The 18,091-nt window shown below is 44.2% G+C and overlaps 1 protein-coding gene across 1 annotated transcript in view; it reads left to right on the forward strand.

The window, feature by feature from the left end:
- The window catches only part of LOC306704790 (cell adhesion molecule DSCAML1-like), a gene marked incomplete at both ends in the record, with an annotated part of 49,034 nt that overhangs the window by 17,987 nt on the left and 12,956 nt on the right, over positions 1 to 18,091 (forward strand). Inside the window, 13 exons of the mRNA XM_079171308.1 lie at positions 10,119 to 10,265; positions 10,355 to 10,633; positions 11,950 to 12,225; positions 12,541 to 12,837; positions 13,570 to 13,842; positions 14,702 to 14,986; positions 15,160 to 15,279; positions 15,375 to 15,551; positions 16,125 to 16,324; positions 16,634 to 16,730; positions 16,933 to 17,061; positions 17,151 to 17,318; positions 17,462 to 17,532. Coding sequence (XP_079027434.1) covers positions 10,119 to 10,265; positions 10,355 to 10,633; positions 11,950 to 12,225; positions 12,541 to 12,837; positions 13,570 to 13,842; positions 14,702 to 14,986; positions 15,160 to 15,279; positions 15,375 to 15,551; positions 16,125 to 16,324; positions 16,634 to 16,730; positions 16,933 to 17,061; positions 17,151 to 17,318; positions 17,462 to 17,532 — 2,519 coding nt within the window. The remainder of the gene's footprint in view (positions 1 to 10,118; positions 10,266 to 10,354; positions 10,634 to 11,949; positions 12,226 to 12,540; positions 12,838 to 13,569; positions 13,843 to 14,701; positions 14,987 to 15,159; positions 15,280 to 15,374; positions 15,552 to 16,124; positions 16,325 to 16,633; positions 16,731 to 16,932; positions 17,062 to 17,150; positions 17,319 to 17,461; positions 17,533 to 18,091) is intronic.

The following is an 18,091-nucleotide window of genomic DNA, read 5'->3' on the forward strand; positions in this document are numbered from 1 at the left end:
TGAGGGAGGTGGTGTGGGAGGGAGGGGGGGGGGGGGGGGGGGGGTTGGCTGGCGTGGAGAGGCGGAGTTCAACAATGGCTCAACCACAGGCTTTGTGTGTACAGAGCAGAGGGCTGACAAGTGTCGGCTATTATTGACTATTTACACACTACTACACACGCCTGCTCCCGTGCACAAAACACGGAAACGTACGCACTCTAACGCTGCTGCCGTCGCTCTCCCATGCCTTTTTTCTCTTTGTGTCTTCATTGCACACACACACACACACACACACACACACATGCAGCATGAGCATGTTTACAGTGCATCAGTGTATCAGTGTCAATCAGTGTAAGAGGGAGAGATGGGGAAGCCCCTGCAAGCACATCACTCTGACAGAAATCTGGCCACTATCTCACCCTTCAAGCCAGGCTGTGTGAGTGAATTTATCAAGTGAGAGGGAGGGAGAGTGTGCGTTCGGGAAGTCTAGTCTGGATTCACACTTTTCTAATCATGTGATTTAAAAGATGATTACAGTTTGTTAAAAAAAACTGGGGTCTTATTTTCTGCTTTTTCTGCCATTGTTTCTATTGGTCATTATTATAACGATATTATAAGATAATGAGATCGCCACAACACATTCCGATGGGACAAACCTGCTAAGATATTGTTGGGGGTTTGTTGGATTAGCTTTAACTTGCATGGAACTTTTGCTTTTGCTTTTTTCTTTTCTTAGGTGGCACTTTGATATTTTATATATCAACAACTTAGTTAGTTCTATCATGGGATAGAGAGCACATGCACTGATGCTTGGAAAAATATCAATGATAATTCATCTTTTTTATAGATTTCAGGTCTTGCTCCTGAGTGATCACCACATTCCACATCACTGGGATTTTTATTTTTTTTTATATCTGGGCAGATTATTTAACCAAATAATTTCTATTTACTGGCTCTGTGAATGATAGTTGTTAATCTGCACCGCTAACCACATCCAGAGGAAAGCACGAAGGCTTGTGTCGAGGCTTAGAGCAGAAGAGTTGGAGTGTTTGTGTGGCCTGGATTGGGCTGAGAAATAGGATTTCATTAAAGAGGTTTTACCACTTTCCTCGCGTTTTCTTGTACTCTTTTGTTTAGGCTAGCGAAAGAGGGATTAGTGTGAGGAGATTAGAGCAGGCTCTACTAAGAAATTGTATTTAAGGAAATGCTTCTTTACTCAGCAGCGGAAAGAAGTTTTGTTCTGACATTTCAGTCTTTCTCTCAGTGTGACGTTTTCTCTCAAATCATGTCATTACATTTCTTAGCTTGTTGGTTCCATCCAGGGAATATTACAAATAGTCTAAAGTATAAAGTTTATAAATGTATAATTTAGATGAAAAAAGAAAAGATAAGGTCTAAGGGAACTAAAACTGTAAGAGTATGCCAGAATCAGATATTCTTAATTACATTTTTTTTACCGTGTTTCTGTGAATGCAGCTGTTTGTCAGGGGACCGCGAGGAGACATGATCAGGGATCAAATGGGATCCCTGGAGGTCATCCAAGTGCCATGTTCCAACATGACCTCTCAATCAGACCTATTGATCCGCCCCACCATTAGCTGTCCAAGCAAACACGGAGTCCAGATCAACACAGCGGGCCGTGATTGACGGCAGGGCACGGGGAGGTGAAGGAGGTGCGCAGATCTGGAATGCATGCTCCGGGTTAATGTGATAGAAAAGTCTGAGGAGAAGGTTGAGATGTTCCTCCGCTGTTGTTAATGTGTACAAAGTAAACATCACGTGTAAGCAAGTCAATAATTCATCATGGCTACAGCATGGGAGTTGTTCGCGCTCTATGTTTCTCTCTACAGTGGAACTCTGTTAAGACTTCAGTCAACAAGTCAGCATGTTGTATATGCAACAGTGAAGATGCAGCAAACAGTAACTATCTTCTTTGGGGATCAACAGCGTAAAAAACACGAGGGTCAGTCTGATTGTGAAATGGGGTCTTTTCTCTCACCAGAACGAAGAACCAGACACTGCCTCTAGATCGGGTTTGCATTTGTGTTTTTTCACACGCTTGGCACACGGGAGAAGTTTCAGTTGGTTGCAATCTGCAACCTGACCGCTAGATGCTAAATCCTACTCACCGGACCTTTTAATGTGCAGTACATGTACTGTATGTTCAGTAGAAAATCTACGGCCATTTATAGTATACACACTTTGACAGGTTTATTGTGCCTACTATATGTTTTGGGGAGCTGATTAATCTTCCAATTATAAAAAAAATAATTAATTAATTGTATGATCTGAGGACTCCTTCCTGTTCGGCAGATTCAAACTGGAAGCACATTTCCTAAAGGAATTTGAGGTACTTTACTTTAGTACTTTCTTTTTCTGCATCTTTATACTTATATATTGTAATTTCCACTCTGCTACTTTTATTTGACAGCTGTAGTTACCAGTTTCTAAAAAAAACCTCTGCTACCTTTACGTCTTTATGCATGGCCATTGGGTCTGAACCCAGGTAAGCCATTGCATTAAAACGGCGATGGGCTGGGGAAACGATGACAACAAAACTGTCAAACGTTCGGTCCTTATTTACTTATAGTGTACTTTACTTTACCCTTTGTGTAATGAGTTTGAGGATTTTCCTTGGTATTGAAACTATAACCGCTAGAAAATGTGCAATAATCACGTCACATGAATTGCACAGATACCCATGAAAAAGAATATGCTCATACGTAGGTATATAAACAAATTAAAAATAAATAGACTGTATCCTATGCCAACATATAAATAACAGACCTGGCATTGATGAGCCTACCTCTCTATGGATCTCCTCCATCCCGTTTTCGTGCCCGGGACATTGCTGAAACGACACACACATCAAACAGCGCTATCCATCGGACTCATAATTAACTCCTTATATCATGGGCTATTTGGGATTTTTTCGGGGTTGTGCGTACAAACAACTAAAACTTTGCATTTGAAAACTTATTTAGACTTCGATTACCATAGCAACGGCTCAGATATTTGATATAAACAATGTATATGTGTGCGTGTAAAAGCAGTAGAGCTCTCTCTCTCTCTCTCTCCCTCCCTCTCTCTCTCTCTCTCTCTCTCTCTCTCTCTCTCTCTCTCCCTCTCTCTCTCTCTCTCTCTCTCTCTCTCTCCATGCTGGGCAGTGACACTCCTCTGCCACCAGCACTCTAATAGGGAGGGACCAGGCCACTCACTCAGTCCCGCTAATGCAGCTCACTGCCCCAGGCCATGGGCTAAGCTGGAGTACATCGCATCGCGCACACACACACACACACACATGATGGCAGACGCACAACCCTGTTTCTTATCTACTGCTAAATCAAAACAAGGTGGAGGAGTGTTTGCCTTGAGTAAGTGCCATTTTTTAATATAGTTACTTCAGTGTTAAAGCCTCAGTGCACCTGCGATTAACAGTTCGATAAGAGTTAATGGGATATCCAGTGTAGGGGTAGGTGTTTTGACCACTGTAGCACACTTCTGTATGTGCGGTGCATCGGGATGTGTGTGTGTGTGTGTGTATATGTGGTTTCTCTCTCCCGGGACTCTCATTATCACTGCTGTCCCAGATGTCACCAAGCACATGAAACACACGTCATGAATAATGGAGTCCTATTTCTACATCTCTCCCCATTTCTCTCCTATCCGCCCACCCTCTTCCCCTACATCCTTCGTTTCCTCTGATGCTCCTACTGATGCTTAATCTCCCCGTCGCTCCGTCTCTCTGAGATGGTCCATTTAGCTTTATGCAGCATCGTCGGCCTGTCTGGTTACGATGGGTTTATGGGGGGGAACGCGGCATCTCCGCAGCGTTGCGTTGAGTTATATCCACGCAAACGACGTCTTTTGCATACGATCAGTTTTATGTCTGCCCTCGACTGGCCATTCAGCCGCTCGATAGGCCGCCCCCCCCCCCCCCCTACCCCTCCGCATCATCCCCTCCCCCAGTGTTTACTGTTTAAAGTCACACAGGGCAAATTGGGACAGAGCAGTCAAGTGAAGCAGAACAGACGTGGTCCCATCGCAGTGGAAACTGGACTCGGCTCTGTCTGTCTGCTCTTTCTCATCCCCCTTGTTTCTCTCCTCAACCTCCACCTTTGCCCGTGCCTCACCTCTGTCCCCTCAACTTTCTGACCTCCTCTGCGCCCAGGGTGAGTCGGTGCACAGCACAACACAGTGGCGAGGGGCAGGGCAGGGAGAGCATGATTGAAAGATGAGGTAAGCAGTCAGAATTGGTTAGGAAAGAGGACAGCAGTTTGGATTAGACACTGAAGCGTGGCTTTTTAATGAAAACATGACAGAGCTGCGGCTCCTTCCACGTCTTGCATCTCGTCCCCCTTCCATAAAGATGAACAAGCGGCGGAGAAGAAGCGGGAAGGGGGGGAAAAAGAGAATCGAATGCTGAGATTCAGATATTGCTCATGCAGTGTTGGTCTTAACTGGCAGAGTGACTCGTGCTCCGTCTGAACAGTTTGGTCGTGTTAACAAAGTCTCTTTTATGGAGGAGATGCAGCGGGGTGGGCTCCCGTTGCACAATTAGTTGTTCCACATCAGTTGTGCCAATAAAACCTGCTTTGAATGTGAATTGAAAGGAGTTAAGAGGGCGCCATTCATAGATGTTAAGTAAGTGTGCAGCAGAATAAAAGCCAGGAAAGTGTATATATTTAATTGGCTGACACCTGCTTCTACTTGGGCTTTTTAATGTACACAGCAGAGAGAGAGGAGAGAGCAAAGGGAGGGTGGAGTGGGCTCTCGCTTTGAATACAGATGCAACACCCCTTTTTTGCATAAAGGTTTGAAAGGAAGGGAGAACACAGACATGGACTGTTATCTCCTCCACAGTTTACCCTCCATCTTTCCCTTTGCTTTTCTCCCCTACTGTCTTTTTGTTTTCCTTTCTCCACTCATTGCTCTCTAAATCAAGTCATTCAGCCCAACAGGGCCGATTTTCTGCTTTAACACATTCCTCCGCTGCAAAAACTGGACCGCTGCCATTCACTGACTCCACTGGGCTAATTTTGTAACGTAGTTTATTATTTTTCATTCCAGCCGGGAAATATTTTTTGTCCTATTTTAAGCCCGTTAGGTGTTTCTGTGTGTGTGTTTGTGCCTGGCATGTCTGCATTTGTGAGCACCAAGCACGTTCCAGCACCGCAGAGAATATCTCCGGAATACACTGCGTTTTTTGTTCTTTCTTCTTCTTTCTGTGACAGTCACAAGTCTTTGATCCGTTCCTCCTCCCCTCTCTCGTCTCACCTTCTTTCAAATTCTTCTCTGCAACTTGCCGCTGAGAGCGAGGGTATAAGGCAGAGAAACAGAATGCGGTTGTTGTTTTTCTAACGTCGAAATCAGATCGTGGGCCACTTTTTCTATCATGACGTTCAACTAGCTTAACTCATTTGTGTTTGTGTGTATCATTTTTTGGGATATTTGGAGCTCAAACCAGACAGTTACCTTTGGCATTACAACTCGGGTCTGCTGGAGCAAAATGTTTACAGTTCACTGCGCTCATCAAATAAAATATGTATTTTTTTATCATTTAAGTTATATCTCCAAAGCATATTTTACGCAACATGTCTCCTCTTCCAATGGTTTATGGTATTTGGTGAAAATATATTAGTTTATAGGGTTAAATTTCATCACACCAATGGATTTTTAGTTAAATGTTTTAACTGTTCTTGGTAAATGGTCTAGTCTTCCGACCACTCAAATCACTTGAACACTACTTGTCATCATTCACCCATTCATACACTGATGGCAGGGGCTACCACGCAAGGTGCCACCTGCCCATCAGGACTCTAACTAATCATTCATACCCACTCATACATACACCAGGCACATCATACATTTAAGGAAGAAAATTACAAAATCTTTATTATATAATAATTCACGTTTCATATCAGGGATTTCTGCTAAATATGTCTATGTGTAATATAATATGTGACGCGTATTGTCTCTCATCATAGCCACATTTCAGCATACCTCGCGTCTTTCCCTGTGAAGCGTAATTGTAAAGGTAACCGTGTGAATACGTTTTTTTAGTCAATTTCCTTCTGATCTTCTAACTTTAGACCACATCTCTTTAATGGATAAACACGTTGCGCTGCAGGCATCTATCTGAGGATTTATACTGTTGTTGTTGTGGAGGAGTGAAGCCTCTGACCCTCCGCTGCTTTGGCACATTTTTCTCCTTGTGCTGGCTCATAGTCATCATAATGAGCAGTGAAAATACGCTAACCCTCGTTTAACTGGGAGAGCCCTTCAAGGCAAGGAACCACTGCCTTTGACCGTCAACAGTGTTGAGTAAGACGGAGACTCCAGGGATCAGATTGTAGTGCTCCGCCAGAAGGAAAACAGGGATGTGAGTTCGATAGCTCATTAGCCTTTTCCGAACTGATTAGATATGGGGTCCATACTGGGAACTCCCACAGGAACAGCAGTGGTTTTAACCAGAGCTGCAAGTGCTGCGCGATCATTCAACTATATTCTAATTTAGTTGTTTTTTTTTATGCTTTGTGCACAGGAAAAGCTGTATTCCGGACAGGTTAGTAAGATAATTCCTGCTAAGAGAAGAAAAAAGGTTGTCTCCTAAAATAGAATAGTCTAGATAGTGTGGAAATGTGCTCCTCTAAAGCATGTAGGTCAGTATCACTTCCAAGAGCTAAATTTGTTTCTTGTTGAGGGTAGAGAAGTCCAACTTAGTTTCCGAACTGCACATAGAACTGCCAATGATCAGTAACATTGTAACTACGTTCTGTGAGTAGGTAAGTCCTGAGGGTTTAAAAGCTAAATACGTTCCTGTTTTTATCCTTATTTCAAGGCACAAAATTGGACTTAACTGCCTTTCTAAATCCAGATTGACACTCAGGAAATGGGAATACTAAAAAGAAAGTGTATTATGTTGAATGGTTTAGGGAAATATTTCTGATTGGATACAAAACCCTACCTGCATCTGAAAATGCTATATTTAGCAAATACGTACTGATACTATTCTTTCCCCATTAGTTTCACTGACAATTCACCGTTATGATCTTCACCGTCACACGACACAGAGGGTTTCACTGTTTCGTCCGTGTTGATTGCGAACTGGCAGTGCTTTAATAATTGCTGAAAGTACACGGAAATGGTAACAGGATGGCAGTGAGAAGACCCTAGCAACAGGGAGAGGATGAAGAAAGCGTGAGAGTGGGAGGGAGGGGGAAAGATGCAGAACATCAATAAATAATGGCCCCACTGAGGAGGTGGAAATATGGGCCTCGTTATCTTTGCGCCGACGCCTTCATTTGCATGTGAGAAAATGAGGCTGCTACTAACTCTCACACACACAAACACTCGGTGCACTCACACGCAACTCTTGGACCCACACAGGCTACAGTATGTATCCTATTTATAGACTCTCTCATGCTTTTATTTTGTCTATTCTCTCTCACACATTTACACTTCCATTATTTTCCCTTTTCTTTCCTCCTCTTTGGTATTTGTCACAGCAGCAGGTCTGGCCTGTTGTGGGACTGCGAGGCCACGGGCATTTTGTTGGATAAAATAAAAGAAAGCCTTTATTACACAAGAGAGGTTTACTAAGGACATACAGTATGATTCATTTGTTACACTACATGCAAACATAGCATGCAGTTGCTGCCCCCTATACCGCCACTGAGAAATCTCAAGAGCATTTGGATTTTTCTCTTTTACTGTAACCTATATAAAAAAAAGCTTATTGTTTGCCTTTTATTATAAAAATGAAAAATATGGGAGGGGTGAAGGTGAAATAATCGTGCTTCTGTCTGATGAGAAAAACATCAAATGTTCTAAAATGTATAATTAAAATATTGTATTTATTGGTTTTTAACTGGATGTTTAACATTTTTGTAAAAATATAAGAGATGATATTCGTTTAACACTTATTTTCCTGTCAAAAACAGACATAATTTTCCAGATATAGTACTTACGAGTTAAGTGTACAATAGTTCCCCTCTGGACCACATCTGCATCAGGACTTCACAAACAATTTTGCACAATTTATTCCATGAATGCGTCTCATTGAGACTCTGACCGAACTCATACAAAATCCAACAATGTTGACATCCCCGAGGCCATACAGCTTCTTTTAAAAAAGCTTCTTTATGGGTGAAAGAACTCTTTAAAGAACCATTTATATTTGAAAAATACTTACCCTTCTACATGTTTTGAGGATCCATGAGTACTTCTATTTACTAACCTAAGGGTCATTTAAATGTATTAATTCTTTGTGCTTTGCAAAACAAAAAGCTCTGTGATGGTGTTACAGCTATTAAAACATGGTCAAAAACAATTAAATGCAGTTTTGTCGATGGTCTGTCATAAAGAAACATTTGAAGTACCACGTGTGATGGCACAGTCAGCAGCAGTTTCCTCTGTTGCTAACTGTAACAGGAAGAAGGCGTCCCAACTAAGACCTTAGTTTCTGTGTGAACCACGTTTGAGTCATATTCCTAAATGCTTAGTATATATGCACGAGTTGAAGCGGGGGACAAACTACAGATTTGTGTAAAAATGCACAATACTTGTGTGAGAGAGAGAGAGAGAGAGAGAGAGAGAGACTGAATGAAGATATCATATGAATGTGGCTCGATTGGAAGAAGTAAAAAATGCAACACCAACAACTGTGGCCATTTTCTACTAAGAAGGCCTGCATGCATGCATGTGCACATGTCTATATGTGTGCGTCTGTGTGTGCATAATGCACATTGGCTCAGTTTCTCGTTATCTAGTCAAGTCAGCATGAATAAAAGCTGAGGGAGCACAGTGATTTAGTAATTAATATTTTACTCTGTCTGCCACTCTGCTTAGAGACTGAGAAAGAGAGAGAGAGAGAGAGACAAGAAAAGGGGTGAGTGAGACGATGAGAGGGTTCACACAAAGAGATGGAGAGAGTCGACTAAAGACAGACTGATGCTTTACAAGCAACTTAGATAATAAGGGGAATAATGTGATGTGCTGTTTAATCAGTGTTGTTTCAGAGGGATGGAATCCATCCCCTGCTGATGACAGAAAGTCTGGCTTTGACAGATCCAGCTGACTCTCTCTCTCTCTCTCTCTCTCTCTCTCTCTCTCTCTCTCTCTCTCTCTCTCTCTCTCTCTCTCTCTCTCCCTCCCTCCCTCTCCCCTTGCCTATGTCAGAGTGTTGTGACAGGCGAGTCGTCGGTGTTGTGGGAGTAGCAGTCTTAAAGTGCTCATTATCCTGTAAGGCTTCATTCTGGGGGGCAAACAAAGGCTGCTGTGAAATTGCAGCCTGTGCCTCCCTCTCGGGTCATGCGGTATATTCCATGCAAACACATGCACAGTCCATAACTGCTACCTTCAGTATTTCTGCTCAACCCCTCTGCAAGACCCCGACAAACACAGAGCTTGTAGATAAAATATTGATGCTGATAAGCACACATGCAGGTGCACCTGAACGCAGCCAATCCAGCTGCGGGCCTGCAGCTTAGATGCAAAAAGACGAAATGATGTTGGCAAACCTCAACTAACCTTATTGTATCGCGGCAACCATTTTGAAATATGTCAGACTTACGGCAAGCTGTGAGACAATTGCTCTTTCAAGATGTGTTATGTTGAAGTAGTACGGATAATTCATGTGCCTCTGGTTTCCCACTCTTCCTCCAATCAGTGGGCACAGCATGGAAACTGTGGGTTATGTACCGCGGTTCTTTGAGTAGCGCAACATGCTATGAAAGAGAACAGGCAGCTCTCATCACATAGTTGCACACTTGATCTTTGGCCTTCCACTTTCGTCACAACACTTTAAACATTTAGATAGTTTGGAGATGATGGTGCAGTTCTACACGACGTGTAGCGGGGCAGTAAATCTGTCTCTTCTCTGTCTATGGGTGGTGTAAGTGACCGCTGCGTGTCCTCCAGGCCTTGAAAGAGTGCCAAGTTTTTGGGAAGCTACATTATCAGGCAGGTAGTGCCAACTGTTCAGGCAGCTGTTTGTTCTTTGCACAATATGGTTTCGCAATGAGCACAATGCATTTGTACCAGAGCGATTATCTTGGTGCAGGCTTTTTTTTACTCTCTGTCAGCAGTTTTTCCTTGTGGAAATGAAAGCAAGTCTTTACTGGATGTGTCTCCCTCAGGTAACAGGTTCTCGCTGACCTCCTTCGGGGCTCTTTACATCTCTGATGTTCAGAAGGAGGATGCCCTCTCCACATACCGGTGCATCACCAAACACAAGTACAGCGGCGAGACGCGCCAAAGCAATGGAGCCCGGCTCTCTGTAATGGGTGAGCAGCTTGGTGTTGTCAGTTTGCTTATGTTTGTCTGATAATTCTCTCTGTCTTGACCAAAGAATTAACCCGTCTCTGCCCTCCAGACGCCAACGAGTCCTCGCCCACCATCCTGGACAGTTTCCAAGCAGGGGAGGTGCACGCAGGCCAGAGTATCGAGCTCCCCTGCACAGCGGGAGGGTACCCCAGCCCCACCGTGCGCTGGCTGAAAGATGGTCGCCCGCTGCCCTCGGATGCCCGCTGGACACGGCGTTTGACGGGGCTGACCATCAGCGACCTGAGGCAGGAGGACAGCGGCAGCTACGCGTGCGAGGTCACCAACAGTTTTGGCTCAAAGGAGGTGTCTGGACAGCTTCACGTTATAGGTGCAACTACACACACACACACACACACACACACACAACTCACTTAACAACCTGACAGACTCCCGCACTGTCTTCTCAGTGAATCAGCCTGGCAGATGGACACATTCAGAAACTCCTCTTCTTTTTGGTTTGAGGCACACATAGAAGTCACACCTAGAGTGTGTCTGTGACAAACACATGTGTGAGCTGTATGATGCCCCGTCATATCAGGTCTCAAAAAGAGAGACAGGGCGGTAATTCACTGAGACCGAATCCGTAACACAGCTGCCAGCACCATTCACCATCAGGGAGGAGGGCGAGGAAGACGGAGATTATTACGAGGGGTCACAGAAGGGACGATCAGACATCCAGACAGTGCTGGAATGACATTATCTACCATGTGATAAGATAATTAGAGGGGCGGAGATAAATGTACATTTGTGTAAACTATACAAAGAAACAAAGAGAAGGCGCGACAGAGGGAGAGAATAGAGAGGAGGTAGGCTTTGCCAGTGGGCACATCATGGCAGCACACTCTGTGACTCTGACAGGGGTGGGGGGGGGGGGAGGCATAGCGATGCCCCCCAGCTCACACCACCAGCTGCCTTATTGCTCACTGACATTTGCACACACACACACACACACACACACACACACACACACGCAAAAGTGGACAGAGATGTGAAGAGATATCTCCAGCTGCTTTTTTAATGAGTGCGTCGAAGTGATTGAGTCACCACCGCTGATTGTGCTGTCTCTCTTTTTCTCGCTGTCTCTATGAATGTAAACGCCTTTTGTATGTATTTATGAATATAAATAAATATAGAGTAATTGGTGTCACTTGACAATACAACATACTTATAAAGGATTTAAAATGTGTTTATAAATCAAATGATGAATCATTAATGCTTTGCAAATGAGTAATAATCTAATATTATCTGTAAATGCAAATGATTACAAATCTGGGAGCACAAAATGTGTTTTTATCTAATGGAGCTGGTTGTGAAGCCTTTTTACTGTTGTGTTATTTAGCACCAATCAATTAACAAAAAGCTAATGCACGCTTTATGATTATAATTCATTGCACAGTGACACCACCCCACTTGGTAATCTTTTCATTTTTGACCAAAACATCAGAACTTTTTTTAAAGTCTATGTATATCAAGATATGTTAAAACAATATGTGAAATAAAAAGGAGTCAAGCTGTAGAGCATAAATACTTCAAATATATATTTTATTTATATGGCAGCCTAAAAAATTGTTTTTCAGTGAAGCAGAAAATGCATAAACCAAAAGTATTTAGTATTCTAACGAACAACATGTGTCCTTCTCCCAGATCCACTACGAGTGACCTTGTCCCCTAAGAATCTGAAAACGGGCATCAGCAGCACACTGTTCTTCACATGCACTGTGGAGGGCTCTCCAGAATACACCATCAACTGGTACCGCAACACAGAGTCTATCGTCCCCGACCAGCACATCTCCATCCAGGGGCAACACAACGACACCTTGCAGATCACTGCAGCGCAGAAGTTCCACTCTGGGGCCTACCAGTGCTTCGCCTCCCGAAAGGGCCACACTGCTCAGGACTTTTCCATTATTCTGCTCGAGGGTATGTGGACAGAGACTGTCGGGGAACTAAACAAGTGCACATTCTGTATAAACACAGATGCAGCAGGCATTTTAACACAGCATCGTAACAGCAGTAAACCATGCTCTTTATGTTTACAGCTTCTACTTTAACTGTTGACTTTTATTCTTCATCTGACTAGCCGTGCATGAATTGTTTGCTGTTGCAAATGTCATTGATAGATACATATATAGAGATGGGCATGAACAGATCTGAAGTTGTTGAACATGTTGCTTTTTTGCCAGAACTTCTTTTTCATCTTTCTCTCTCTCTCTGTCTTTCTCTGTCTCCTCTTAGATGGTACTCCTCGTATTGTGTCTTCCTTCAGCGAGCGGGTGGTGAACCCCGGCGAGCCTTTCTCCCTCATGTGTGGGGCCAAAGGAGCCCCGCCCCCCTCCATTACCTGGACGCTGGACGACGAGCCCGTGGTGCGAGACTCCACCTACAAGACCAGCCAGTACACGCTGTCCGACGGCCTGACCGTGTCGCACGTCAACGTCAGCAGCCCGCTCATTCGAGATGGGGGAGTGTATCGTTGCGTCGCACGCAACTCGGCCGGTAGCGCCGAGTACCAAGCGCGCATAAACGTAAGAGGTGCCTGTCTGCTTTTCAATATAAATGCACTCTACACCTGATACAAACACAAGGGCTAGTGAGAGGCATAGATCACTTTGAATTCTAAACACAGTTATTATCTTCTCATCTCCTCTTCTCTAATCTAGTCGTATCTATCTATCTATCTAACTATCTGTCTGTCTGTCTGTCTATCTGTCTGTCTATCTATCTGTCTATCTATCTATCTATCTCTCTATCTATCTGTCTATCTATCTATCTCTCTATCTCTCTATCTATCTATCTATCTATCTATCTATCTATCTATCTATCTATCTCTCTATCTCTCTATCTCTCTATCTATCTATCTCTCTATCTCTCTATCTCTCTATCTATCTAGCTATCTATCTCTCTATCTCTCTATCTCTCTGTCTGTCTATCTATCTCTCTATCTCTCTATCTGAGGGTACTTCAGAAAAAACACACAATCACTTAAGTATGAATATACACATATTTGATTAGATTAAAATCCACAAATATTCTCAATCAGATTTTAGTAAAGGGAGCATAACTAACCTCCCTCTCCACCTGTCAACTTGCCCCAATCACTCTATCCCTCAACCTGTATCTCTTCACCTCCTCCCGTCTTCGTGGCTGCTCCCTTACTCTGCCATGACCTCCCTCACCTCATCTGCCCCTCTCTCCGACCTCTTTGTCTTTTCTTTCTGTCCGTCTCCTCCCTCCATCCCCTCCCTCTCTTCCCTGTGTCTCCAGGTCCACCCCGAATCAGACCCATGCGGGACATCACCGCAGTGGCGGGCAGGAACACCTACATAACGTGCCGGGTGATTGGCTACCCGTATTACTCCATCAAGTGGCTGAAGGACGGCATGCAGCTGCCTGATAATCATCGTCAAGTGGTCTTTGAGAATGGCACCCTGAGGCTGACGGACGTGCAGAAGGGCGCAGACGAGGGCACCTACTTGTGTAGCGTTCTGATCCAGCCCCAGGTGTCAATCAACCAGACTGTTCATGTCACTGTCAAAGGTAAGCGTGAAGAGAAGAATGGATTCAAGGGGATAAAACTGCACCGGGCAATGTTTTAAGGTCAAAAACATCCAGATAGAGTGACCCACCAGTGACTGCTTGGTTGGAATGTACTGTGGCTTCACCTTATTTTCCAAAAGACATTAGAACACATCACGGTATCTAAAATTCAAAAGTGAGAAAGCAATCTGTCCCAAAAAAATACCTGAAATAGCCATTATTAGACAGAATTGTCTGTTTGGTATTTAAAAAAAAAAAAAAAAAAACACGTATGCAGTTTACAGATGTTAGATAAAGAGATTACTGGGTATCAGAGCATCTAACCACTATCGGAGACACCCATGTTCAAAGTTGTGCAGTGCTGCCTTACAGTAATGCTTGACAGACTTAGACGGTGGTTTAGGATAGATTTATGTTTCGGTGTGCGCTTGTACATTTTGTTTAGTCTGTGAGAGGGGTAACGATGGTAGCAGGGCAGCTGCAGAGGTGTTTAAGTGTGTGTGCATGTGCCTGCGTGCGAGTGTGTCTCTGATTTAATTAGATGAATAATAATGAAGCCTAGATTAAATCCCCCAGATGTCTCAGCTGTAGTACCCCCACCCCAACCTCTATTACTATGGCAACGGAATGACTTCCTCCTGCCAATTGGACTCTAACCAGAGCAGCTATTATGGGCTGCAGGAGATGGGGGGGTGCGGGGGGGAGAGAAGAGGGGCCCACTGGCCAATGACCTTCTCTCGCTCTCTCTCTCTCAGCATTACTCCAGATGGCCACACTGCCACTCATCCACATCTATCGCTACCTTTATTCCACGTCTATTGTTACCTTATAATTCACTGACTTCTCCTCTCTCCCCCAGTGCCGCCGCTCATCCAGCCCTTCGATATCCCCTCTACCTCAGTGGGGAAGCTCATGTACATCGCCTGCGTGGTGTCATCTGGGGACATGCCCATACGCATCACCTGGCACAAAGACGGCCAGCTCATCGTGCCAGGCTCCGCCTCTGGAGTCGCAATAGAGACCAAAGAGTTCATGAGCTCCCTGCAAATATCCAAGGTGACACTGAAGCACAACGGAAACTACACCTGCATCGCCAGCAACGCCGCCGCCACCGTCAGCTGGGAACGACAGTTGATTGTTACTGGTGAGAGATTGAGCGAAGGGAGAACGGCACGATGGTGAATTAGGTCAGATCAGATGTGCAGAGGGAGCTTAGAACTGTACATGTTATTTTAGGAACACTACACACTAGCTTTTACTGTGAGACCTTCTTTTTAGTTCTTCCATTAAGGCTAATCACATCTTTTTGTTTCTCAGTGCCACCACGTTTTGTTGTGCAGCCCAACAATCAAGATTGTATCTACGGCAAAGCTGGAGTTCTCAACTGCTCTGTGGAGGGATACCCACCTCCAAAAGTCATGTGGAAACATGCTAAAGGTAACATCATCCCTCCCTACAACATCATAAAAAACGAAATCACGTGAACAAGGAGAAATTGAAGCGCTAACATGCATTTACTTTGTGTGGTGCAGGTGTAGGAAACCCTCAGCAGTACCACCCAGTCCCTCTGACTGGCCGAATCCAGATCATGTCAAACGGCTCTCTGCTCATCCGACACGTGCTTGAGGACGACCGTGGGTACTACCTCTGTCAGGCCTCCAACGGAGTGGGCTCAGACATCAGTAAGAGCATGATCCTCACTGTCAAGAGTAAGTGTCAATCATACTCTCTTTGGCTTGAACACTTTCATAACCACATCTCCTGGATTGCACATACACTGTACACAGAGACAAGCCTTAGCTTTTTTTTTTAGGGGAGTCAGCTCTTCTGAGATGCACTTTTGCCTCAGGCTAGTGAAGCCTGTACTGAACCTAACAAAACCTTGTCTCCGTCCTGCACATCACTAACTGGAGGTATCTTTGCTATTGATTGATGTGTTCCGGCTGCCGGTCTGTGGGCTCCTCAATGTTTGGTGGGGAAAAAGGACTGATGAATTAGTGATGAAAACAAAACCGCAGGAACCCGTTCAATCAATAATCTATGTCTGAGGAAAGGAGGTGGAAAAAGAATTGGGAGTGGAAGAAGAAGGCGGACAGGGAGGAGGTAGAGGGGCCAGCGGGGCTTGAAGCGTGAAATGAAAATGGAAAACGAAGTGCAGAAACAGAGATGTCTATACATCTGTAATATATCCTCGGTTTCCAATACCACATCCCTGTTCCCTCGTGTCATTACTCCATATAATACCATTCGTCACACTGACATATGTCTGCTATTCTGCTCAGTTCCTGCCATGATCACCAGCCACCCCAACACCACCATGGCGAGGAAGGGCCAGACCAAAGACCTGAACTGCACAGCGCGTGGCGAGCAGCCCATCATCATCCGATGGGAGAGAGGGGACACCGTCATCGACGCTGAGAGAAATCCCCGTTACTCCATAACCATCAATAAGAAGGGCGACGAAGTCATCTCTACGCTTAAGGTTAGATGCCGAATATCGCACCCAGGAGACCCTGAACTCAGCATAATGCCCTCACACCATAACTGAGAGGGATTGTTAGAGGCTGTGTGGAGAATAAACAGCAACATCAATTTTCTTCCTGTAAAATATATTCTGTGAAATAAGAAGTGTAATTTTTTTTCAAAATAAGGCCACAAGCCACTAATGCTACATAATGCCTCTCAGCTCTTGACTGTAGGAAAGTACCCGGAATTTGTTGTTATTGCCGGGAGTTAGAGAGGATCAGTGTGACACATTGTAACCATTTTCTGTTTGTGTTGTTGCTCACAGCTGAACCCAGCCGAGCGAGGAGATTCTGTCTTTTTCTCCTGCCATGCCATCAACTCCTATGGAGAGGGTCGAGGGCTCATCCAACTCACTGTGCAAGGTATCACTAGCACAAACTGTACACTGTCTCACAACCTTATTTAATTGACTGAAACATTAGGCCTCATAACACAGTCTATGTGGACATGTAAACAGTCCAGTGGGAAAATGTCATTGAATCAGATCTCCCAACACTTTAGTTAAACACTGCAGGTGAAAAGCTCTTACCTTCCTCTCTCTCTCTCTCTCTCACAATCACACAGAACCACCAGATCCCCCTGAACTGGAAGTGAGGGAGGTGAAGGACAGGAGCATGAACCTTCGCTGGATCCAAAGGTTCGATGGAAACAGCATCATCACCAGCTACGACATCGAGTACAAGAACAAGTCAGGTGGGGTATCCTAAATTTCGACGTGTATGTCCGATTGTTTTGAAGATACACGTCTTAAAAAAATTCTCAAATCTTTTTGTATTCGACAGATTCCTGGGATCACATGTACACAACCAGGAACATCTCACCCACCAACAACCAGGCCAACATTGTCGAGTTGCACCCGGCTTGTGTTTACAGCATCCGCATGTACTCCTACAACAAGATAGGCCGAAGCCTTCCCAGCAAAGAGCTCACAATCAGTACCGAGGAAGCACGTAAGTGATTGTTTTCTCCTCTAGAAAGCACATTTGTCTGTTTTTTCTTTACGCCTGCTTTACTTTTTCTAAAAATAGTCATTTCTAAGGGCTAAAAATATTGACGTTAACACTTGATTTTTATTCTTATCTTCCATCAACAGCGCCTGACGGGCCACCGATGGAAGTAATCCTCACACCAATGACATCGCAGAGCATACGGGTTACTTGGAGGGTAAAATCACTACTATGATTATTATTATTATACCCAGAGAACGAATACCTCGAACGAATATATGCCCTGTATGTCTTAACCTACAATAGTCTTCAAGTTTAAGCATGCCTAAACGTTAAATTGATTAATACACTGCATTGTGACAGGCTTAATAATTATTACATATTCTTTTCTTAAGCAAGAATTAATGCAAATATGCAAATATTTAAGCTTTTGCTGTTAGTAGTTCCATATGAGGGATAAGCACTTACACAAACTGTTTGGTTAGTTAAAAGGTGACAAAGGAGGCCAGAGAATTCTGAGCTATACAACTAGACATTGGTGAAAGTATCAGTTACAGCAATGCAAACATAAATACACTCACTCACTACTCTTAACCGCCCCCCCCCAGACGGAAGGGGCCGCTAGTGATAACACAACTGAGTGCATCGCCACACAGTGGAACTTCATGTCTGTGGGGAACAGTTCGCTCACTTTTATTGTTTTGGATGGTGTATTTGGCTAAAAAGCTATCAGCTGACTGAAATACACACACACAGCTGACTGCATCGCTGCCACT

This window comes from Pholis gunnellus (assembly GCF_910591455.1).
Source record: "Pholis gunnellus genome assembly, chromosome: 13".
Taxonomy (NCBI): Eukaryota; Metazoa; Chordata; class Actinopteri; order Perciformes; family Pholidae; genus Pholis; species Pholis gunnellus.